Below are 25147 nucleotides of genomic sequence, written 5' to 3'. Positions count from 1 at the left end.
CAACATTAACTTGTGGTGTATAACGGTTGGCAGCAAGGGCGGACTAGAAAGGTGGGTATGACGGGCCAAGATGGTGGTTTTGTGATGTGTTGACGAGTGTGTGATTTCCTTTGGGAATAGTAATAAAGAACCTAACAATTGGCGACGAGGATGGGATCGGCGATGTGCGGTAATTTATGGGAGTGCATTACAACAACAGTGGGGTGTATTGTGAGTAAGGCGGGCCACATTTTGTTCACTTTCACGTACCGCACATGAAAATGTCAACATGGGGTTGCTGGGACATATTGGGGAATATAATGAGCAGACAGAGGACTTTGATTCGTACGTGGAAAGGCTAAAACAGTTTTTTGTAGTGAATGAAATCAAAGAAGATGTCAAGGTGCCACTATTTATTACCCTTATGGGGGCCAAAACATACGCTACCCTCAAAAGCATACTGATACCAGACAATCCTACATCAAAGAACTTTGAAGAATTGTTGGAGGTGCTTTCTACGCATTTTTCGCCTGCCAAGAACATCATAGTCGAAAGGTTCAGATTTCATAAATGTGATCAGCAAAGCAATGTATCGGTATCTGAATACATAATAGAACTAAAAAACCTGGCAAAAATCATGTAACTTTGGTAAATTTCTACAAGAAGCATTACGGGATCGTTTGGTATGTGGCTTGCGGTCCGAAATCATACAACGTAGTCTGATCTGTGAACCTAACCTAGACTTTGACAAGGCTTGCCTTATCGCCAGCAGCATGGAACAGGCCGCACAGCAGACAAAGTTGTTCCAGCCAACATTGCCAACTTCGCCAATGGACGTAACAGAAACTGTCAACAAAGTAACAGATCAGCAACAAGGTACAGTCCAGGAAACATACTCGCGAGGCGGGCAGCAGAGAAATAATGACTACAAGTCCACATACAGGTCTACATCCAAACACCCTAGTGGAGCAGCGGCAAGCAAAGCAGCATCATCTTGCTTCCGATGTGGACGGAGGCATGCTCATGAGACATGTCCAGCAAGGCAGTGGACCTGTTACTCGTGTGGGAAGAAAGGTCACGCAGCTCGAGTATGTCGCTCTCGTATGGTGAAAGAACTGGGGGCAGAGTCTAGTGACGAGCTTCTGGAACTTAATGCATTGCATCTTAATCAAGTTAACTCTTCCGTGAACACAACAGTATATATCAATAGTGTAAATAAACCCTTGACTGCAGTGGTTTCCGTAGAAGGTCAAAGGATAAAAATGGAGATTGATAGTGGAGCTTGTGTATCTGTCATACCAGTTTCTGCTTACAAGGACCATTTTCCACGGGTAGTACTTAAACATTGTGCCTTAGAATTAAAGTCAGTCACTGGTAACCATGTCAAAGTGTTGGGGCAAATCAGTGTAAATGTGAGAGGGCAGTCTGGGAGAGAGCACCAACTGCCCCTCGTGGTAATAGGAGGGAGAGCAAACACGTTGCCTCTGTTGGGAAGAGAATGGCTTGATGCTATTCTACCTGATTGGAGAAATAACTTGGAGGCAGTAAGTAACGTAGGTAAATTGATTGGTTGTGGTCAGGGTCCAAATGAGGTATCAAGCACATGTGTTGAAGTGGGGACACCGGGACTAAGTGAAATGAGTACAAGATTTCCTAGGGTATTTAATGCAGACACTACTGGATGCATATGTAATTTTAAGGCCCATCTGAATGTCAAAGAGGAGGCAATACCAGTGTTTCACAAAGCTTATGATGTGCCTTACGCACTTAAAGAGCAGGTAGAAAAGCAGCTACATGATTTGCAGAATGTAGGTAAAATTATTCCTGTAAGACATAGTGAGTGGGCTAGTCCCATTGTGGTGGTACCAAAAAACAGGGGGGTGTAAGAGTATGTGTAGATTTTAAGGTGGCCTTAAACAAAGTCCTAAATGTTGATTGTTACCCGCTACCAAAATTGGAAGATATTTTTGCTCAGTTAACAGGGGGTAATATTTTCACTGTATTAGATTTGAGCAAAGCTTATCAGCAGTTAGAAGTGGGGGAGGAATCTAGGCCTTACCTCACAATGAATACTCACCTAGGCTTGTTTCAGTGGACAAGTTTACCCTATGGCGTAGCTAGTGCTCCAGCCATATTTCAGTCCGTTATGGATAGAGTGCTGCAAGGATTACCTGGGGTGGTATGTTACATAGATGATGTTTTGATTGTGGGAACATCAATAAATGATTGCAAGCAAAAAGTATTTGCTGTACTAGAGCAGTTAAATGATCATAATATTAGAGTTAACCTGTCGAAATGCCGCTTCTATGGTGAGTCAGTAGAATATTTAGGGCATAAGATAGATGAGTATGGAGTTCATCCTACCGATGAAAAGACTGAAGCCATTACACAAGCAGCCAGACCTTTAAATGTAACACAGTTAAAATCCTTTCTGGGTCTGCTGCAGTTCTACCATAAGTTTTTACCTATGCGGTCCAGTAAGATGAAACCCCTGTATGACTTGACTAAATGTGGCAGCAAGTGGATTTGGAATGCAGAGTGCCAAACAGCCTTTGAGGCAGCGAAGCAAATGTTAACATCCAATCAGGTATTAACGCACTTTAACCCAACAGCTCAAATTGTGGTGGCATGTGATGCATCCCCATATGGAGTTGGTGCTGTGTTAAGCCATAGGATAGAGGGGAATGACAAACCTGTGCTTTTTGCATCGAGCACACTTTCAAAGGCAGAGCAAAACTATTCACAAATCGACAGGGAAGCGTTAGCCATAATGTTTGCGGTAAAACGTTTCCACAAGTACATTTATGGTCATCAGTTTGTACTGGTGACAGATCATCAACCTTTAAAGAGACTGTTGGGCCATGATCAGGCCATTCCTACCTTAGCACATGCACGGCTTCAGAGATGGGCAGTTATCTTAGCAGCTTATAATTATAAACTTGAGTACAGACAATGATCATTAATGGCTAATGCAGACGCCTTATCTAGGTTGCCCCTGCCGGGGAGCATAGATAACGGCATTTTTGCTTTCACAAACATTCCTGATTTACCCCTCAATACAGATGATGTTTGTGAAGCTCAACGTCAGGATGTAGGAGTAGCAAAGGTAATAGAACTCACAAAACATGGATGGACAGATAGGTTATCAGATCCAAACTTGAAGCCATTCTTCATGAGGAGGCATGAACTGTCGTTACAACAAGGATGCCTTATGTGGGAAAATAGAATAATTATACCAAAACAGCTACAAGAGAAAGTCATTGAAATGCTACATGATCAACATCCAGGAATTGTGAGAATGAAACTGTTAGCACGTGGTATGGTTTGGTGGCCTGGTGTTGACCAGGACATTCAAAATAGAGTGCAGACTTGTGAAGCCTGCCAATGTACACAGAATATGCGCAAGGAGATTCCAACAATGACCTGGCCTCAAACTTATTCAGTATGGGAGCGAATTCATTTGGATTTCTTGGACCAAGGAGGAGAAAAAATACTCATTCTATGTGATCACTTTTCTAAGTGGGTGAGTGCCTGGGTCATGAGTACTACATCAGCGGGGAAGGTCAATGAAAGGTTACGTTCATGTTTTGCCATTTTTGGAATTCCAGGTGCTATTGTCTCTGACAATGGGCCTCCCTTTAACTCTGAAGACTTCATATCCTTTTGTAAAGGAAATGGCATACAGGTGTTGAAAAGCCCACCGTATCATCCCAAATCGAATGGACTAGCAGAACGGGGGGGTTCAAACATTAAAACAGGCATTGAAGAAACAGGTCATTGATCATGGTGGCCACTCACAGTCACCAAAAATATTCCCTGATTTTTCCCTGATTTCCCTGATTAAAAATTCAAAATTTCCCTGATATTTACAATTACAAAAAAAAAAACATACTTTTGATGAAAAAATATATTATAGAAAGAGATTACTCATATTTTAGCACCCTGCTGTATTTTCTTCATTATATACATACGGAAGTTCGTTAAATAACAAATACATTTTAAATATGTCACTTTACATTATAGCGTCCCGTTCAATGACATGCAGTCTGTGTTTTGTTTTATGTAATGGGGTATTTCAGTGGCGAGTGCTCAAACATTTTTTTCACACAACTTTTGATAACTGTTCTTTAATTCATTTTTGAAGTGTAACATTTCTAGTTGTGAAACAACTAATGGATAAATCTTCACTGCATTACAATCAGTACTCCCATCTGTAGCTAAAGCAAATGGTCAACTTACTAAAGATTCAACAGTTTCAATTTAGTTTCACCAGCCTATACTCCACTAAGGCAGATGTTTTTGCTCTCGCACAGCTGTATTTCTGTGCAATTTTTGAGTCCGGAAACATAGCTCTATACAAATTACCCGAATGATTGGCTACTGCTATCGGTAAATTGTGTTCTACCAAAAAACTTGTAAACAATAACTCTGCGTTTGTTACTTTCGTTTCTTCAGATGTAGCGAAAAACGACGATATAGATTTATTGCTCGTCACGGCTTTAAAATGTTCTGCATGTTTCTTTGATTCAATATGCCGTCCTCAGTCATCCCTTCCACCATGCGCAATCGAAAAGTCACACGTGCATACATTACAAAAAGCGTGGCGTTCCACAACATTTGAAGATGACAAGCATGACCATTCTTTTATATAGTTTGGTCGAAAGTTCTGAAGAATAACGTTCTTTTTTTGACTCAGATACACATTGTTCTGTCACACGCTTCATTTCTACAACCGGCACTGAAGAACACAACACTATCGAACGACATAAAAAGGTTTCACGTCTGTACACACGACAAAAACACTTTGTAAAAAAAATGGCTTTCAACAAAGTAAATAACACAAGACAGGTTAGCCAAAGTACCATACAAAAATTATCGTGATGTAAGTAGCTAACAGACGAAAAGTCCGAGAATATGTACTAGTTGTATCGTACAACGGACGTAATACCGTACCATTTCTATTACAAAACACAACAATTAATCTACTTATTTCGACAGTACATGCGCACATTTATCAGTTCCGTTATCTGCGCAACCACGTGATGTATTCGAACTGCGTTCACGAAACACGCACACCAGAAACGGATTTTTTTTTTCCGTTACCCAGCAGCACAAAGCCTCGTTTCCGTAATAAACCAGCGATGTTCCGTATTTCCGTAATATTGTGTTAAATCCGTAATAATTACGGAAAATCCGTAATGGTTGGCAGGGAAATATACATGACACAAAAAATTCCCGGTTACATATTAAAAAAATTCCCTGACATTTCCCTGATAATTCCCGATCAACGTGATTTCCCTGATAAATCCCGGTTTTCCCGGTTTTCCCGGTGAGTGGCCACCCTGTTGATGGAACACTCAAAAATAAGCATGTAAACATCCACCATAGGTTAGAAGAGTTCTTGTTTGATTACCGAAATACTCCTTGTACAGTAACGGGACAGACCCCGGCGGAAGTGATCTTTAAAACAAAACCCAGAACCAAGCTGAGCATGTTAAAACCTGATAAAAATAAAACCAAAAAGTGTGAACGAAGGCAACCAATAAAGTATGGTGTTCCTTTATATGAAGAAGGGGAAAAGGTCCTGGTGAAAACAATAGGAGATAAAGTATGGAAATGGGTTCCAAGTAGAATTGTAAAAGTCTTAAGTTCATTGACATATTTGGTGTTATGGGGAAGTAACCAAAGAAATAGGATAGTGCATGTGGATCAAATCCGGAAATCACAGTTACCAGATTGTAGACATCCAGTAGTGTCAAACAATGTGGTTAGTGACACACTGGCATGGGGGCCTAAGTTAGGAAACTGGGCAACATCAAAGCGTGGTAGTGGGGAAGGAATTGATGACGAAGTGAGGGGGAGGGTTGCCACAAAGGTGGTGCCTAAGGAAGGAATACCGAAAGAGCTGTCTTCCTCAGGACTACTTAGAGAAGATAGCCATAGTCCACCCTTCAGAGGCTTTGTATCCCCCACTTCAGTGCAAGGGGAAAGCAGACCTAGACCAGACAGACGGTCAACATGATTAGTGAAACCTCCAGTAAGGTTAGATTTGTAACATTATTAGTGATTGTTGAGAAATGCAACTTGTCATGTAATATGTATTTTTAGTAGGGTAATATACAACTGTACTATGTATTTTGGAGATCATTTGATCTCAAGCTCATAAGGAAGGATGGGATTGTGGTGTATAACGGTTGGCAGCAAAGGCGGACTAGAAAGGTGGGTATGACGGGCCAAGATGGTGGTTTTGTGATGTGTTGACGAGTGTGTGATTTCCTTTGGGAATAGTAATAAAGAACCTAACAATTCTGATAAATATCAGCCCACATCTGAATTACAAAGATGTGTTGTTGCTCCAGAGTCAACAATAAACATAATCATTTGTTTTTGAGAGGTTACAAGAGCTGAATTAGAATTAACTGTGTTTATACTTCTTTGCATTTCACACACAAAAGATAAATCATCCTGTTGTTCTGCAGTATTACAATGCTTTCTTTGTAAATTAGGACAATCAACCTTTTTATGACCTTTCTGATTGCAAAAATGGCACTTAAAAGGAAAGAAATCTTTTTCAGTCAAGCTTTGTTGTGGTACATTACTTCTGTAATTCCTGGAGAATTTTTGTTGTCTTCTGAAATTTACATTACCTCTACTTGAACTATAAAATAATACATTTTGACTAGAACAATTACCTCTGTCAAAATTCCTCAACTGCCTGTTTTCCTCTTGTATGAGTTTATTTTTTACAAATTGTACAGTTACACTTGATGGGTTTTGTGAAAACATAGCAACTAAAAGTTGAGAAATTATTTTATCGTCTTGCAATACAGAGCCTGCATTTTTCAATTCTTGAACTTTCCTGTCAAACTGTTCCAGAAATTCACTGAGTGACCCTTTAGTAAACTTCATATTTCCCAACTGACGTTTCAATTCTACGCGAGCAGAAATTCCATCTTTTACATATGTTTCCTTTAAAGCATGCCACATTTCCTTTGCTGTATGTTTGTCTTGAATTATAGACAACACATTATCATTCACACACATAGCAATAATGTCCCTCGCCTTTGTGTCTATTTCATTGAACGTTTCATTACTTACACCTACCTTTTTATCTTCCAATGCTTCCAGACACTTATTCCTTTCCAAATGAAATCGTACTCTGAATTCCCAGTGATTATATCCTGTGCCATCAAAAGGTTTTATACAAGTTGTTCCGGAGTTCACATAGGTCGCCATTTTCTTGATTCAAAGTTTTTAAAAAAAAAATTCCTTTCACTGGCTTTTCATGTTATAACTCACAATTCCTTTTTTTTCTTTATGGGTATCCTGGGCCCATAACCTAATAGAATGAGGCACAGAGTTAAGTAATTCTTATTCAAATTTACTAATACATTAAATTTGATTACACACATATTTTAGTCAACCACCATTGTCGTAACTTTACTTCAATTAAAGAATAATGAAGTCAATACAATACTTCCATAGACAACACAACCACACAAGTCATATCAAACTTCAACACAAACCTCTTATTCCCTACTCATTTCCTGTCATTTACTTTTGATCAAAGATGATGACCAACTGCAAAAACTTAAAACCACTCCAATGTTTCTTGGAAGAAAAAAAAAAAAAAAAAATTATGGCTTAAATATTTAAAACCAAGATGGCGTCTTTCAGTTTCTTTATCAAATTTGAGTTGTGTGTCGTTTTGAGTGTGACACGTTTGGCAATTTTGTACATTGCTGTTCTCATGAGGTTCATTTTCAAACATAACCTAACAAGTTGGTAAAATGATACAGTAAAATGTCAAAAGTAAAAATATATGTATTATTAAAAATATGTGTAATCACATTGAGTACTAATTTTAGTATGAGTTTTTATTTTTAATAGCATTTATGAATGAGGGTTGAATTAAAATCTATGTTTTTGTGTTATCTTTGTGCTTTGTCTGAAATTTAAAATTGTTACCACAGTGATTTTAAAGTGTAGTTCAGAAAATCCGAGACAATAGATCCATCCTGCCAATGTTTGTAAATTTCCAAACCCGTTCCTTGACACAGTGGCGGACCAAGACTCGAGTTCTGGGAGGGGCGGATGACCGGAGGGTAGTGGGTGTTACGGAACACCCCCGAGTTAATTAGTGAGTCTGACATCATGAAAGATAATTGCCCTTGATAGGCTTTTCAAACACATTATATGTCATGTCAACAGAAAACTATCCAGTACAACTAAGATAATATACTGAACCGACTTCAACTCCATGCAACACTAGTTGCCTGGAGAGTATTTATTTCTTATTACTCCAGTTTTTTTATTTAGTTGAGTGCGTTACAGGGAGGAGGAGGGGCGATTGCCCCCACCGCTCTCCCGAAGGATGCCAGCAGTTAAGACTCTCAGCTACTCACCCACACACTGGAGAGGTTCAGGCCACGACCATATTCTCGTCAGCGAGTTCTGGTGGAACTCCACCCTCGGCCCGTAGTCGAAGAAGACGCTGAGCGTGCTGAAGCCGAGCTCTCGACAAACGACCTGAGCATTTCTCTCCGTGAAGCGCTCGTCACATATCGGAACCCACTGGAGCGTTGTCCGATTGAAATATTCTAGGAAGCCTTCGTTGTTAGCCAGAGATCCTAAACAGAAATATTTGTATTATACTAATTTAAAAGCAAAGAAAAAACATTATAATTTACCAAAACCATTAACATTGTACATATTAAAATTATTTATACACCTCAAATAAAACATTTACTCAAACAAATCTAAATGTATTACTTTTATATAATATCCTAAAAATTAAATAATAACCATAATGTTTTATTACCTTTAGATATAAAGATAAATCATCTAAATGTTTAATTAGACGTTACATGAAAAAAAGTGAAGGATAAAAATTAAAAAAGGTAGAACCTTGCACCATTAGACTATGCACAGATGCAAAGCAGAGAGGACCTTCAAGATTATACTGAGCGTGAACCACTCAGATCGTTTGTGCTTAAAAATTGGAATTTAAATCTAACCCCTAACATTAGCATGATATGTTAACTAGACGTAAAGAATACCTGCAATATCTGCAATAAGTCTGGTTACACCATATAGTAATGCCGGCCACACCCAGTGGCAAATGAAATTTGGGAAAGGGTGGGGGGGGAATTGAGTGTGATATATTCCTATCCCTCCCGCTACCCCAAAGTTATGAAAAATCTTATGATATTACGGTAAAGGTAGGATGTTATTTTTGGTGATGCAGAATGAGTTGACACAATGCCTGTAACAACAAGCTACACAGGAAGTAACTATGTTGGGATTGATAATGTACTAGTTCATAACCTATTGTTGTTAATATAAGTTTTTGATCACACACACTATAATTTAATTTTTTTAGTATTTTTTTTTTAAATCTCTCCCCTAACTCCCATGAAACAAATTCCTGTATTTGACTTTGTTTACACCGTACAGTAAGTCTGGTAACACCGTACAATAAGTCTGGTTACACCATACAGTAAGGATGGTTACACCATACAGTAAGGCTGGTTATATTGTACAGTAAGGCTGGTTATATTGTACAGTAAGGCTGGTTCTACCGTACAGTAAGGCTGGTTACACAGTACAGTAAGGCTGGTTACACCGCACAGTAAGGCTGGTTACACCGCACAGTAAGGCTGGTTACACCGTACAGTAAGGCTGGTTACACTGTACAGTAAGGCTGGTTACACTGTACAGTAAGGCTGGTTACACCGTACAGTAAGGCTGGTTACACAGTACAGTAAGGCTGGTTACACCGTACAGTAAGGCTGGTTACACCGTACAGTAAGGCTGGTTACACCGTACAGTAAGGCTGGTTACACCGTACAGTAAGGCTGGTTACACCGCACAGTAAGGCTGATTACACCGCACAGTAAGGCTGGTTACACCGTACAGTATGGCTGGTTACACGGTACAGTAAGACATGACCATGTTCTGTCCTCACCGAACTCCTGATCCTGCGGAGTGCTGGTGCAGTTGCGCCAGGTGCAGAGGCGGACGGACTCAGAGAGCAAGGGCTCCCGCACCTGTCTCTTCACGACGACGTTGTCCTCCATGTTGGCCCTCGTCTCCACGGGCTTCATGACGATCTCCTGGCCCCTGCGGCCCTGTGCCCGCAGCGTGCCGAGCACCAGGATGCCCACGTTGGGGGCGAACTCCATCACCACACCCGCGGCGATGCTCAGCGTCACCTGCGGCCGGCAAGCCCCCCGCGTCTCACACTCTCCTCCACGAGCAAGGCCGCGCAACCGCACGTGTCCGTGATCTCAGCACATGTATGTACGCAGCCGAGCAACCAAACACAATTTGGTAATTACATTTTTGACTGGTAAATAATAATTTCATGTTTATTACTAGGTAAGATATACACAGGTTGTCCCATACTCAACTTCTAAGACGAGAAGAATTGATAGGCCATTAGATTACATTACATAATAAAAAAAAAATAATTCAAAAAGTGTAGTAGTTTTTGAGTTGTAGCCATTTTTTTTTGGTAAGTTTTTAAATCCCTAACCTGCACAAAATTATTAGATTCAGTGACTAAATATTTTTGTTACGCAAACAGTAAATTATGGTTATGAATCAAAAGACTAGCATTTGATGTGTCTTAATTAACTATTTAGAAATATTTTAAAAAGTTTTGCTATGCAATCATAAATAACTCTACTACTGATAACAGTTCAATATAAAGTCAAACAGATGTGAATGATTTGACCTCGTCCGGGCCTGCGGCCCCTTTTTAAGTCCGATATGCCACCGCCCAAACACCACCCACCCTCCATTCAAACCTCTCGCCTACCAGCAACGGTCTTTTCTCTTTTGTACTACGTAATGTGAGATGTGACCACGTGGAGGTCCTCACACCTAAACCGATTCGTGCCGCGGGCGTTTTAAACAGTTTTCAATTGTGTACGTGTATAAGTTGCATTCGCCGAATAAATCAGGTGTGTAAATCAAATGTATTATTTTCTTATTTATATCTGTTCGACCACGTGGAGTGTGACGGCGTGTGGGACGCCTGAGAGCCCACTGCCTAGGTAAAAGCGTGCCCGACGCTGAGAGTGGGCAGGGATTCGTGCTAGGTGTATTCAGGGGGAAATTAAAATCACGCCACACATGGGCGACGTCACGACCCTGGGAAAGAGTCTCACATCGGTCCGTGCACGTGGCACGGTGGCGCCCATAAAACCCGAGCACGCATTACAATTCAATCAGTAAATATCAGAGACTACGGCCCCCGCAACGAGTGCCCCCGTAACAGATTGGTGGTTGCAGAGTTAAATGATGATCAGTTTGTTTTAAGGTAAACAAAAGTAACCCTGAGTCAATCCTGACTTGGGTAATCCCTGAAGAAAAGATAAAAAAAAGTAAATACACAAAAATATCCAATAAAAATAATTATGGTAAATCTAGTTAATAAAATTAATATTAATAAAATAAATAATAAATAATATAATAATACATAACAATTAATAAAATTCTAGGTAATACTAGGTTTTATTTGCATGATGTGTAAAGGTATAGAGCATTTTTATAAATGTTTTGCATTTAAAATCTATTATTTTGTAACATATTTTGAATAGAAATTTTTTTTACAGAAAATTTGAGCACTTGACTTTTAAAGAATTTGATCCCATTTGCAAAGTGTCCATAGTTTTTTTCATCTTCTCAAAAAGTTTTTTCTATCAAGAAAATTAGCTATTCGGCTACAAATGATACTAAAAACATGATGCTATCAATATTGCTAATACATACCTACTTCGAAATTTGCACAAAGATCTTAGTTTTTTTTTACTGTAATTTAAAACTACAAACATTGATGAAGCTCATGTGCAGAGAAAGCTCAGTGAAAAAAAAAAATTAGCCAGTTAATATGTCATCATCCTCAACTATTGGTGAACTACGTTCATCTGAAAAGTATTGTCACGTTTTTAGCTTTGAAGAGATTTTGAATGCATCTAACTCATCCCATTAGCTGAAGTTTGATTAATGACTGAGAGTGCAAAATGGTAAAATCAAGAAAGTCCAATTAAATGCACATAAATACAACAAAAACTGCACCGACTGTTAACTATGTTATAAAATTTAATTTTAACTAATGCATATTTAGGACAGAAACAAGTAAGTTATATGGGTGAAATGTTTATTGCAAAGTTTAGCTCTTTGTAAACTAAACTAAATTACTGTGAACTTTATCAGTGCTTTTAGCAAACTACATATAGTAGTCAACACAAAATTAGGTATTTATTCAGTATTTATAACAATTTGCTGTTTTCCCGTACTTCTAATGCTGGCGATGCAAAGAAGCTGGTGAAACCACAAATTGTACAGAATTTGGCATTGTTGATATACTCTACAATACTGAATACGTATTTAAGGGGCCTGCCTAGTCAGGGGTGTATCTGTGTTAGTGAGACAGGATGATAAGCACGACGCTCGCTGATGCTTCTAGCAGGGTGTTGCCTGTAAGTTCAAGACTCTCAATCTTCTCATCGTGCATAGGAATAACTATCTGAGCTGAAACCATAACATTATATAGCGTAGAAATGAAGATAAATGTGTAATGCAAGTCACTTGAGTGCTTTCAAGAATTTGTAGCAGGAGTTTCATGCCCAAAAATTATTCAGGATACACACTTTTAGACCTTTACACTCTCCTAAACATACAGTTAAGAAACAAAATATGTAAACAAAACAACTCATCCGTCCTCAGCGTACTCTTAAATGCTTTTCGTAAACAGATTCCACTCTAAGATCTTGAGTAGTTTTTACATCACGTGGTTTCTTCTGATGCTCTGCATACACTGTCTGTCTGCTCAGTTAGGTACAAAAGTAGACCGAGTGGACAGCCGAGTAGAACAAGTAGACCACCGAGTAGAGAAGGTGACTGCTGATATTTGCAAGGTCAGTTCCGGCTTAGAAGACCTGGAGTCTAGGTTAGAGGCACAGTTCACCGAACAGAGCAAAGCTATTGAACAGCTGACCCAGCGAGTGGCTCAGAGTCAGGCCAGAATTGAAGAGTTAGAGACGAACACCAATTCGCTAAGCGAGACCTTAATGTGAACACACAAACAAAATAAAATAAATATAATTTTTAAACACTCTTCTTGTGTGAATTCTGGATTGAAGTGGATTTAGTCGACATTGAGGGTCATTAGAGACGATGACACGTAATGAGATGCTAACGGAGCATCGACGGAATGACGAGCAAGGGAAACGGCAGTACCCGGAGAAAACCCACCGGCTCACAGCAGTGTCTGCGATGTTTCCTAATCACAGAAAATAAGGGTTCGACCTTGCCGGGAATCTAACTCGCATCGCCCTGGGTAGATAGGTCTGACCTCTTTACCACCATGATCCCTAAGAATATCATCAAATAAAATCAGCCTGGCTGTATGAATGTTTAATTACGATCTCGACACTGGGAGGTCGCCAGTACAACAACCAAACCAGATGGGAAACTCACCTCTGGCATGACTGTGATATCGGCTTTCACGACGTACGGCTGCCCTCGCTCGTACAGCGTCAGACTCTCCTGCAGTCGTCCACCCAGGTTGTCCAGATCAATGGGTGACGGTTGTTCGAAGGACACCGATACAGATGACTCGAACGTATCTTCCGTCAGATATGGCCTGTCGACACACCAACGGCAATCCTACAACTTTAAAATAAATAAATATTTTTTTTAGCACAATTTCATACAATCACATTGATTTTTCCAAACTCGAAATAATGATATTATCTTTGAAAGATGTGTGCAATGGGAGTGCATGACTTGATGTAAGCTTTTGGACATACCCCATTGCTTAGCACATGTATGTCTGTAGAAGAAAACTACAAAAAAAAAAAAAAAAAAAACACACAAACTAAGCAAAAAAATTTTTTTAAATATTTTTAAAAAGCTTAATTTGTATTTTTTGTCATTTTTTTTTGTAGTTTTCTTCTACAGACATACATGTGATAAGCAATGGTATATGTCCAAATACATAGCTTACATCAAGTCGAAATAATGATGCTTTAAATATAAGATCAAGCAGAGCTCAATGTTAACCTATCTTGACAGTTTCATTCAGACACCAAGAGCATACTAGTGTCCTCTTAAAAAAGTAGACAATTGTAGTACAAGAATAAGCACCAAAGCTTAAGATGAAATTATAAACAAAAGCTGTTAACAGAAAAACTTTGAAAAAATTAGGTACTATCAAAATTTTCTGAAACTTTTTTCTTATTTGTATATAATAAAATATGCTATGTGACTTTCAAAGATAAAAAAAATGTTTGCTACATTGTCATTTTCAAACCTTCTACAAACGTCTTCATAAATATAATACCTTATATTACATTTGCAATTATCAGCATAGATCTTGTTCACAAGTCCATACTGGTTAATAACTGTGAAAATTGTCAAAATATTTTGCATAATCTATAGTAAAACAATTTTACTATTTTCAATACAAAATTACGAAACGCATAGAAATATATCATGTTGTTTTTAAAAGACATTTCCCATTTGAAGACAAAACAAAAGTACATATAAGCCATTGTCATACAATGTATGAGATACTATAAAAAGAAAAGATAAATTAAAAAATCTATTGCAAGCATTGCAACAGATAGGCACTGGAAGTCATTCATAGGCATTGTAAGATCATTTAGTAGGTAACTGTGATATTTATGAAACACCCAAAAAGTGAAAATATTACTATTACTTACATTTGAGGATTTCTACAATGTATTTATAACATTTTGGCTGTCTAGATGCCTTATAAACACCTAATTTCATGAATACATTCCAACAATAAACCAAATATGAAAAATCTACATGACACTTAATTAAACTTAAACATTCACACTTTTTTTTCATAGTTTTAGTGTATTTGCATGAATCGGCTGACAGCTAAAAATCACAATAAGAGACTCCCGCACTTAACGCGAGAAGTTACGAACTCACTCACCTGAAATCTGCCATGGCATGATTGTTCCAATCATCAAAATCAAAAATCCTCTTCTTAATCTCTGTGACATCAGCGGACCCCCACCAGTTTTCTTTGACGTTGATGGCGTTGTTTATTTTCGCCGTCCTCACTCCGGCCACAAGTTCGTAGTCCATGCCGTTGTTGCCCAGACGATTACGGTATATGACAACTTTCTGGATTCCATTGAATCCAATAACGTACGTAGGTGGGCTGGTGACCTATCAATACAACACGGAAATAAACACTATCACTGACTATGTACAGAATGCATGCATACAACGAACTCTATGAATATGAGACTACAAGGAAGGAGAGTAACTCTTGAGAGGTTTGGAAGGGCTGAATTGAGGATGAATGATGAAAATATAAAAAACAATAACAGAATCTGAATGACTTGACAGAATTCTATGAGGTTTGTTTTGTCGGCCAGGTATTTTCATAGAGGAGACTTGAATGTACAGAAATAGTCAATACAATTTTAAAAAAAAATATTACAGATGATTTTTCATAAAATAAGGTCATGAAACCAAAAAATACACCAATATAAAAAAAAATTTGGCTGTAAAATTCTTAAAATCACATAAGAAAATCCTGTATGGTAACCAAATCTCAGAGCAAAAATTAATTACAATTTTAAGCTAAATTTAAATTATTAAAACGTTATATTATGTAATTGTAAAAGAAAATCATTGAAAGATATTTTGTTTAAGTTTAAGACTCAAAGATGTGAAGGCCTTTTTTAAAGTCAAGGAAAATTGTGTGGTTAAGTGCATTAAATATGAGAAAATATTGATAATATTGTATATAATGTTTTTCTAATTATAAATTTTTTTCACTCTACAATTTCCACAGATGGTAATTCTGAAGGACTGCATCTTTTCTAGAAATAAAATACTAAAATGATGTTTGGAAACTTCCTAACATGTTTTCTGATAGGGTGCTGTGATACCTGAAATAGTTTACATTATACCTGAAGTAGTTCACATTTTTAAAGAGTGGTTAAGTTATCTACATTACAAATGATGAGAATGGCTAGCTGGGTGAGCTACATTAAAAATATTAAACAATTTTTTTGAATGATTAGCTATAATGAAATTACATAAAATAAATAGTACGTAATAGGTAGAGACCAGATTTTTATGGCCTTACTTTTAGTCCTATTTCATTTTTTAATCAGAATTTAGGTGTTGTTTTTCTTTATATAAAAATATTTTTTTTAGACTTAATCCACCAAATAGTAAAATTAATGTGAATTTTTACGAAAAAATTATTTGTAATAAATTGATATAAAACAGGTTCACTCAGAACAATAAAAATAAATTACTGGGCATTTGTGGTTTTAAAAAAAATTCAATAAGAAATGCACAATGAAACAAATTAAATAAATTTTCTGATCCATGAACATTGCTATAATTATTTGTATGAAAATAACATCATCTTAAATTTAAAACATTATAAGTTGTAAGATTATTATTTTTTATGATTTGAATAAAGTTTTGGTTAAATACTTCATGGTGTATTAACTTGCATTTCATTGTTAAACTGTGTTTTGACATTCTTTGCGGTGTTATTTTGGTTATATTGCAATGCACAATATAATCTTGCCCCTAGTAATAGGCGAGGTTAAAATATGTAGCTACTATTGACGTACTGGTTCTACTTTTTTTTTTCTTCCAGTTCTGAAAAATCGAATAATGGATATAAGTTAACCTCCATACAATTTCAAGCCACACCAAAGATACATTATGTCCTAATAAATATGTAGTGTATTAATTTTTTAATATGACGTATCAGTGCCTCACTTGACCATAATCCGACCACAAACAAGTCTATTAGCCCCTAGGTGGTACAGTTGCTTCACGTCCCACTATATGTTGGAGCAGCTCTGTACCTACATCCTGTGGTGCAGCAATGACTAGTGATACACACTAACAACAGTTTTTCACCGGGCCAGTATCTAATTTAGGCACACCAATAAAAAAAACTTGAGAAAAATTAAAATATTGTTCACAAGAGATTTAATTAATTATATAAAAAAAATAGTAAAAATTAATACTGTAGCAGCAACACACCAAAGTACCTGCAACGTATGTTTTATGATGGGCGAGGGACGTAACTGTCAGGTTGACAAGATGTCAGTTAGAAGAGTTTATTTACAACATATGATTTGTTGGTTGAGTTAAAAGTGATGTAGGGCTGCAAAAGTAGTGGCAAATAACTACATACAACTTTAAATCAAGGTTGTTATTTTTATTGACGTGACGTCTAATAAATCGATGAACGCTGGCTGCACGCACGAAAAAGGATGACTCATTGTCCCGTTACACACATTGTCCCGTTACACACATTGTCCCGTTAAGCTCATTGTACACTTGCGCCGCATCTATCTCTCTTCCACTCGATTTGACTTTTTCGAGGCACATTAAACTTGAAACTAGTGATGGTTCGAATCCCATTTTTCTCGAATCCGTATCTCGAATCCGAATCCCAAACAGTACCCCGAATCCACCCCTCGAATCCGAATCCAGTTCTCAAGGGTTAATTATAAAATAATTTATAAGTTAAGAGAAAAAATTAAACATTATGCAGAATTATTTAACCCTTTAAATTTTTATTTATAAAAACAAGGATTTTGACACGGTCTGGATCAAGACGATTCCGTTTTTGGTCACATATATTTCCTGCAGTGCTGAACAAACGTTCAGAGAACACTGTCGCAGGTGGTGAACACAAATATTTTTTGGACAGTTTATGTAGCCTGGGTGAACACGCAGACTGAGTTTTCCAGTATTCGAGAATGTTTATTTCTGGGTTAACTGTAGGATCACGTAATAATCTGGTCACTTCATCAATTGCTGTAGAATCTGACTTGGTGGATTTAAGGCATTCAGGCATTATCTGTGAGTACAGTGATTCATGTATCCACGGAAATCGGAAAACGAAATTCAACATCCGACGAAACAATATTTTGTAGTTACCAACTTGACATTTGTTTAAAGTCCCAAATGTAGGTAAACGCTTTCCTGAAATATTTAATGGAAACTGGAAGGCGCCATCTTGTTTTCAATGGTTTTAGGCCATAAGAAATATTGTTGTGCATCTTTTAAAATTAAGCCTCACTAAAGCATAGTGATTAATATGCCCAAAGTTAAGTGACGGGGTGTTTTCTCTAGTTTACCCATTAAAATTTTTTATATTAATATTAGTTATTTTTTATGTTGCTCATAATTATTGGCTAACAAATTCATTGGTTGGCCATCATGGAATTCTCAGATAATACATATTTTAACGTTGGTAGTCTACACAAATCAAACTTGGTCCTAAAAAAATTCATAATTATTAGAATGTGTATCAGAATATTTAAAATTGAATTGCGATTAAAATACATGTGTACAAATACAAATACAAATGCATCCATGTTCATGAATATAAAGTAAGTTTCCCAAATCAGTACATGCTTCATAATTTTTTTTATATAATAATGAATTAAAGTACAATACAGTAGAACCTCGTTAATCCGTGATGCGCTAATTCAGGAATCGGATAAACCGGGACGATTTAAAAGAGAAGAAAAAAAGAGAAAAAAAAAAGAGAAGTAAAAATTTTCAGCGCTTAAAATTAACGTCACACGGGCTGGCGGCCGGCAAACACTTCAAGCCATCGCGTGGGCCGCCAAACTCTGTAACGCTGTTTGTACTAGTGATGGGTCGTTCGTTAACGATTCGTTCAAAAAGAACGAATCTTTGAGAGAACGAAATCTTGCGATTCGTTCGCGATGTAAAGAACCGGCTCTTTGAGAGCCGGTACCTTGAAAGATTCGGAAGAACGAAAACGCGGAGAGAACGAGAGAACGAGAGAACGAGATGAGAGAACCGGTCACGCGCCCGGTCTGATTCGTTCGTAAAATGATTCATGACGTCAGGAGTCTGAAGAATTAGTAATCACAGCGTGCGCATGTTCACAAGAGCAAACGATAACTGATCAAATAAAATAGGGTAACATGAAAAGTATCTATACCTGAAAATGTCAACTGTTAAGTAGTGGTTTAAAATTGCTTTTTCACATTCACATACACAAATTTGGAAATAAAAAACTAAAAAAACAAAAAAAAAACCGTATGAATTAAAAAATAACAGGGAAAGTAACTACAAATGTTCACACTTACCATTTTTGGGTTAATTAATGTACTTCATTTGTTTCTCTTCATACTGAATTGCAGTAGTATTAAATTTTTGTCTTTTTTCTCTAAATGTGTTGGTCTACATGTAAACACTTTACTGTCACTAGAGTGTAAATAGCATATATATTAATATTTGTAACTTAAAAAGTAATAAAATATAAATAATCCTGTTTCATATACGCAACTGTGATTCACTGGCTACGGAAAGCAATGTTCAAATTCAAATACAAAAACACGTACGTAATACTCTAAAGGATGAACGAGTTACGACACCTGATAAAAGAGCCAGATCCCATACACAGAAAAGAACGAATTGACCGAGATGAACGAATCGTTCTGAACGAATCATCTCACGGTACTGATCCAAAAGAACCGATTCGGTCAAAAGATCCGTTCTGCCCATCACTAGTTTGTACTGACCCTTTGTGTCGCCCCCCTTTCAGCTGTCACATTTGTCACTCTTTAAACTTGAGGGGGATGTCCTGACTTCTGCTTCCCGTCTCCCTTTGTTTGTTTCCACCCGCCAACGCACGGCAGGCGCCTGGCGAGTGACGTGTCTGGCTGGCATTCGGCTGTACGAGGGGAAGGGGGGAGGGTGAAAGGTCAGCACGATCTTATCTTTCTCTCTTCGGCTGTTGTAAATGACCGTGAACTAATGGCTAGGCAGTGCTGTATTTCTTTAAGTGGAGACACTAATTCGAAGACGGCCGGCCCTTACCGTGAATGGCCTTAACCCAGCTGCACGCCGGTGTCTGAGAAGCTTGACAAGACCTTCCGGACTTTTAATCGCTAGTCCGTGAAATTCGGTAATCCGTGATTATCTCGGTCCTGACCATCACGTATTAACGAGGTGCTACTGTACCTCAATAGGATGTGTTCCAAGGAAAACGTAAACAGTTTTTAAAGTACTACATTTACATCAATATTTTTCCTCGAATCCCGAATCTTTTCCCTCGAATTTCGAATCTTTCGAATACTAGAGATTCGGTGGGATTCGAGGATTCGAGGATTCGACCGGCCCATCCCTACTTGAAACACTCCCATTCGTTTCCTACTTTTCCTATCATCCTCCTATCCTTAACAGAATAACACAGATTGGAAGAAGTTAAATAGCAAACATGTATAAAATAATCTGTTCGTTAAAGTAATAAATATATTATAATTAATGAGTGTAAATAAAAGTAAATTTATTAATGAAATTGTAGTTTTCATTTCACTCCTTCTTTGTATCCATACAAAATAGTGATAATTCAATAAAAATGATTCAATTTTATTCATAAAAGTATGCAATCATTTCATCAATGTTTTGTTATGACGTTGTCATGTTAAACTATTGTCCGTAAACCGACTTTACAGACAACCAATTTTTTTTTAAGATAGGTTTTGAAAGTATATTGAGTCAGTGTTATTTTCCCAAAGGTCTACATACTTTTAGTTGAAATGATCATTCCCTATCTCCTAGGAAATGGGCTAAAAAGAAAAAGGTTGGATCTCTGGCACAAAGAACTTTTTTTTATGTTGGGGCTCTTCTCCTGTGGGGCATGTTATCTTTCCATCTGGACGGCACTAGAACTAGCACAATGCACTGAAGCAAGGGAAGGGTCAACTGCTCATGCCACTTGTTCGCAAATCCCACCCCCGCAATTTTTAAAGATTTAAGAACTTTTACTTTCGCATGTCACAGAGGCTGCTGATAGCACCTACTCATGGTTGGCTTTAAGTGAAGTTAGAAAGACATGTGCGTTTTGGTCCGCATATACTGCTTTTGCGAACATCACAGAATTTTCACAGCACACAGGTATTAAAAAACAAAACTTTATAATAGTACAAAGATTGTTTGAAACTTAAGTTTCATAATTTATTTATTTTATTTATTTATTTATTTAAATTTTTGTTACATGCGCACCAACAGTCCAGGGACTTTAGTGGTGGGCACGACGTATACAAAATATACATAAATACATAAAGAAACAAGAAACAAAGGACAAGACATCCATACACACAGACAACACAAGGACAAATACAAATATAATACTTAAAATAATAATTAGTACAAAGTGGTAAGATAGTAAGCAGCAAGACATAAAATTTAATAGAGTACAATAATGTAAACGTGAAAGAGAAAAAATACTGACTATAATTAGTATGAGGATATAAATTACATTAAATACTTTAACATAGCTCTGTACACAATTAATTTGACTTGGTGTTGTGTCTATTATAGTTTTTAACGAGTCTATAAATAAGATCATTCTTGTTATAAATAGTGCATAAACTAGAAAAGAGGCGAGAATTGAATTGGGGGATTCTCAATCCGGTGTTCTCAAGAATATAGCTACATTTAATTTTATAGTTATAAATGTTATGTACAAAAAGATAGTCCAAATGGGCTCTACGGTCTGCTAGAGGAATAAGTTTGGGATGCGGAAAACCTCTATGAATTATTAGTTGAGACAATTTGTTTTGTAAATTTTCTAGTTTCTCAATATCAGTCGACCCAATGTCATTCCAGATAGTTGAACAGTATTCTAATTTAGATCGAATTAATGCCAAGTAAAGAGAAATAATTGAATCAGAATTGGTAGCATAATGAGTGATATATTTTATAATAGCAAATGTTCTTTTTGAAATGGAGTTTAAGTAGTCGATTTGTTTATGAAAAAATAATTTTGAATCTAGAAAGACACCAAGGTCTTTTATAATGAAAGTTTTTGAGATTGGGTTACTATTCAGAATGTAATTATAAACTATAGGGTTATATTTCCTAGTAAAGGATATTACCTTAGTTTTACTATCGTTAAGATTGACCAAGTTTAGAAGACACCAATTATTGATTTCATTAATGTCCCTTTGTAGAAGAGCGCAATCATTGACTGTAGATATTATTTTAGAGATTTTCAGATCGTCAGCAAAGAGTACACCAGTTGAGTAATTAAGGACCATGGTAATGTCATTTATAAATATATTGAAGAGGAGAGGTGAGAGAGTGGCACCTTGTGGTACTCCAGAACTAGCATGGTGTAAAGAGGATTTATGGTTATTGACAGATACAAAGAAATATCTATTATTGAGATAGCTAGAAAACCAGTTCAAGTAGTTAGTACAAAAACCAAAGTCTGATAGTTTTTTTAAAAGTAGTGAATGTTTTACTGTATCGAATGCTTTGGCTAGATCAAAATAACAGGCATCTGCCTGACCTCTGTTAGTAACTACATTATGGATTGGGTTAAGAAAAGTAATTAGGTTAGTAGTGGTGGACATTCCAGATCTGAAACCGTGCTGAGTGGCTGATAATTTATTTTGAAGTTGAAAATTTAAAACTTTGTGTATAATTTTTTCAAATATTTTTGCGAAGCCATTAAGTAAAGATATTGGTCTGTAGTTTGACACAATCAATTTAGAGCCATGTTTGTGTATCGGAATGACCTTTGCTATTTTCCATTTGTCAGGGAAAACTTGAGAATGCAAACTGGTGTTAAAGATATGATAAAGAAGAGGAACTAATAAGTACGAACAGCCTTTTAAGATAAAATTAGGGATGCCATCTGGGCCGGTGGATTTGGATGACTTGAGAGCCTTGATGCCCCATAGAATAAGGGATTCGGAAATGTAGCACATAGGAATAGAATCCGAGGACATGTTTGAAGACGTCACGTTATTGGTTGAAGTCTTGTAGACACTGGAAAAATATTGTGCAAAAACATTAGATAAAACATTTGGATCATCACAAATATCATCATTGATTTTTAAAGAATATTGTTCATAGTAACCATCTTTCATTAATTTAACATACTTCCAGAATTTCTTTGGATTATTCTTGATGTTGTTATTAGTAGAGCGGATCCAATTAATTTTATCACGTTTTATATAAGATTTTGCCATTTTGCGAAAATGTGAAAACTGTAAATAATAATAAGGATTGTTGGATCGTTTATAAAGTTTGTGAAAATGTTTTTTTGATTTTAATGCTTGAATTAAGTCATTAGAAAACCATAATGGATATTTGGGTAATTTTTTAGAAATTAGTGGTATAAATATGTTCATATTGTCAGTTATACAATTTGTTAAAACATCCACCTGATGATTAACATTGGTTGATTCATAGAAATGAGACCAGTCGTAATTTTTTATGGAGTTATAAAGACCTAAAAAATTACCATCCTTGTAATTTCTGTAGGGAGGATAAACACTTCTTGAGCTAGAATAAATTTCAATGTTAATGTTTAGAGCTGGATGATACAGATCTTCTTTGGTAAGTATTTCAGAGGCTTGCGTTACTGTACACTGAGGTAGATTTGTTAAGCATAAATCGAGAAGATTTTTGCAAGGTTGGGTGTGATTATATTGGGTCAGACCCAATGTAGACACAAAATTGAGAAGGTAATTGGCTTTGGATTTGACATGTGAATGAGTAATGTTTGAAGAGTGCCGAGTGAGCCAATCAATACCTGGAACATTAAAATCACCAAGAATTAAAATATCTTCTTGAGTGGTAGATAGTTTTTCTTCCAAGTGTTCAAGGTACTCGAGATATTTGTTCGGCGAGATGTCCGGGGCTAGGTAGATAGTTCCGATGATAAAAGTTGTTGCATGAGACGTTTTTACCTTGATCCAGATAGCTTCAATACCGGGAAAGTCGTACATGTAAACAGGTAGCACTGATAAAAATTTGGTTTTGTTAAATGCTGAAAGTACACCACCCCCTCTATTTTTCAGTGTAAGTTGAGGATTTCTATCATTTCTAAAAACTATATACTGGTCTGTGAAATAGTGAGAATTTATGTTATTATCGTTGAGCCAGGTTTCTGTTAAACAAATAATGTCGTAATGAGAGTTTAAAAGGTTTTCCAGAAATTCATTAGACTTAGTTCTTAATCCTCTCACGTTTTGATATGCAATATCATAATTTCTAAGGAACTGCTTCACTGTGGGAAGTAGGATGCTCCTCCAGCATCAAATTAGATGTGGAAGTTGACGCCATTGGATTAGGAGGCATGATGGTCACTGCTGTATTGTCTTGATTGGTAGCATTAGTGTAGACTTGATCGGGATGTAGTTTACCGTAAAACGGGCTAATTAAACAGCCACTTGGCCAAAACACAATATTATTGATTCTACTGAAGTCATTTTCAAGTACTGATATATGAAATGAAGCATAAGTATTATACTTCGTTCGGAGTTTAGTAACTTTGACCTGAGATAAATTGAGTTCATTTGTGATGTAATCCATAATTTCTTGTTCTTTAACTGAGGCTTCAAAACGGGTAACAAACAGGGATTTAGTCTTTTTGTAGGTAGGTTTGGAGACAGTTTTAAGAGTGGATGTATTACGTATTCCTACTTGGGGTGGAGATTTCTTACGTTCTTGATCATGGGTACCAACTGGGTTTTCATTATGTCTTGACTTATGCTGTTTTTGTACCAACGTGAAACCTTCAGAGTCGACTCGCTGGTTGTTATTGTTGGAGTTCCTGACCGTGCGCGTTTCTTGCTGACCAGAAAGTAGGTCACTGCACGTGGAGCTGTTGCTGGGTATACTCACTGCACCATTAACATCGATCACCTTATTATTGGGCGCTCTTTTGGTCACTTGGCTGTAAGATAAGTCTGAATTTTGCTTTATGTATAAGCTTTTTTTGATCTCTTTTAACTCTTGTTTGATTAAAGAGTATTCTTCTCTTGAGTCCATTAACAAGGATTTAAGCACCGCATTTTCACTCTTAAGCTCATCAAACTTAACACAGAGAGATTTTACCATATTAAATAGATCATCCATGTTGGTGTCTTGAAGTTTCAGAGTAAATGAAGGTGAATTAGAATTTTTATTCAGGCTGTCGACCGTATTATTTGACGATTTTTTCGTAGGCGACCTGAACATGGCTAAATTAGTATTATTAATACAGTTCACAAATACACCATCTTGTAAGGGTAAGGGAAACCCCTTAAAGTCTTGCTGATCTAATAGAGACAAATCAATATTGATAGTTATC

The 25147-nt window shown here is 36.9% G+C and overlaps 1 protein-coding gene across 2 annotated transcripts in view; it reads right to left on the bottom strand.

The window, feature by feature from the left end:
- LOC134538477 (protein bark beetle) overlaps positions 1 to 25147 on the bottom strand; it is a 238572-nt gene that overhangs the window by 73095 nt on the left and 140330 nt on the right. For both annotated transcript variants that reach the window (XM_063379808.1, XM_063379809.1), the window contains exons 20-23: positions 14957 to 15195; positions 13468 to 13633; positions 9947 to 10193; positions 8385 to 8609 (exon numbers count right to left, since the gene is read on the bottom strand). In XM_063379808.1, the coding sequence (XP_063235878.1) occupies positions 8385 to 8609; positions 9947 to 10193; positions 13468 to 13633; positions 14957 to 15195 (877 nt within the window). The remainder of the gene's footprint in view (positions 1 to 8384; positions 8610 to 9946; positions 10194 to 13467; positions 13634 to 14956; positions 15196 to 25147) is intronic.

The sequence above is a fragment of the Bacillus rossius genome, chromosome 13, assembly GCF_032445375.1.
Source record: "Bacillus rossius redtenbacheri isolate Brsri chromosome 13, Brsri_v3, whole genome shotgun sequence".
Lineage (NCBI taxonomy): Eukaryota > Metazoa > Arthropoda > Insecta > Phasmatodea > Bacillidae > Bacillus > Bacillus rossius.
The sequence above is the reverse complement of the archived record's forward strand: the minus strand, read 5'-3'. Positions and strand labels throughout refer to the sequence as shown.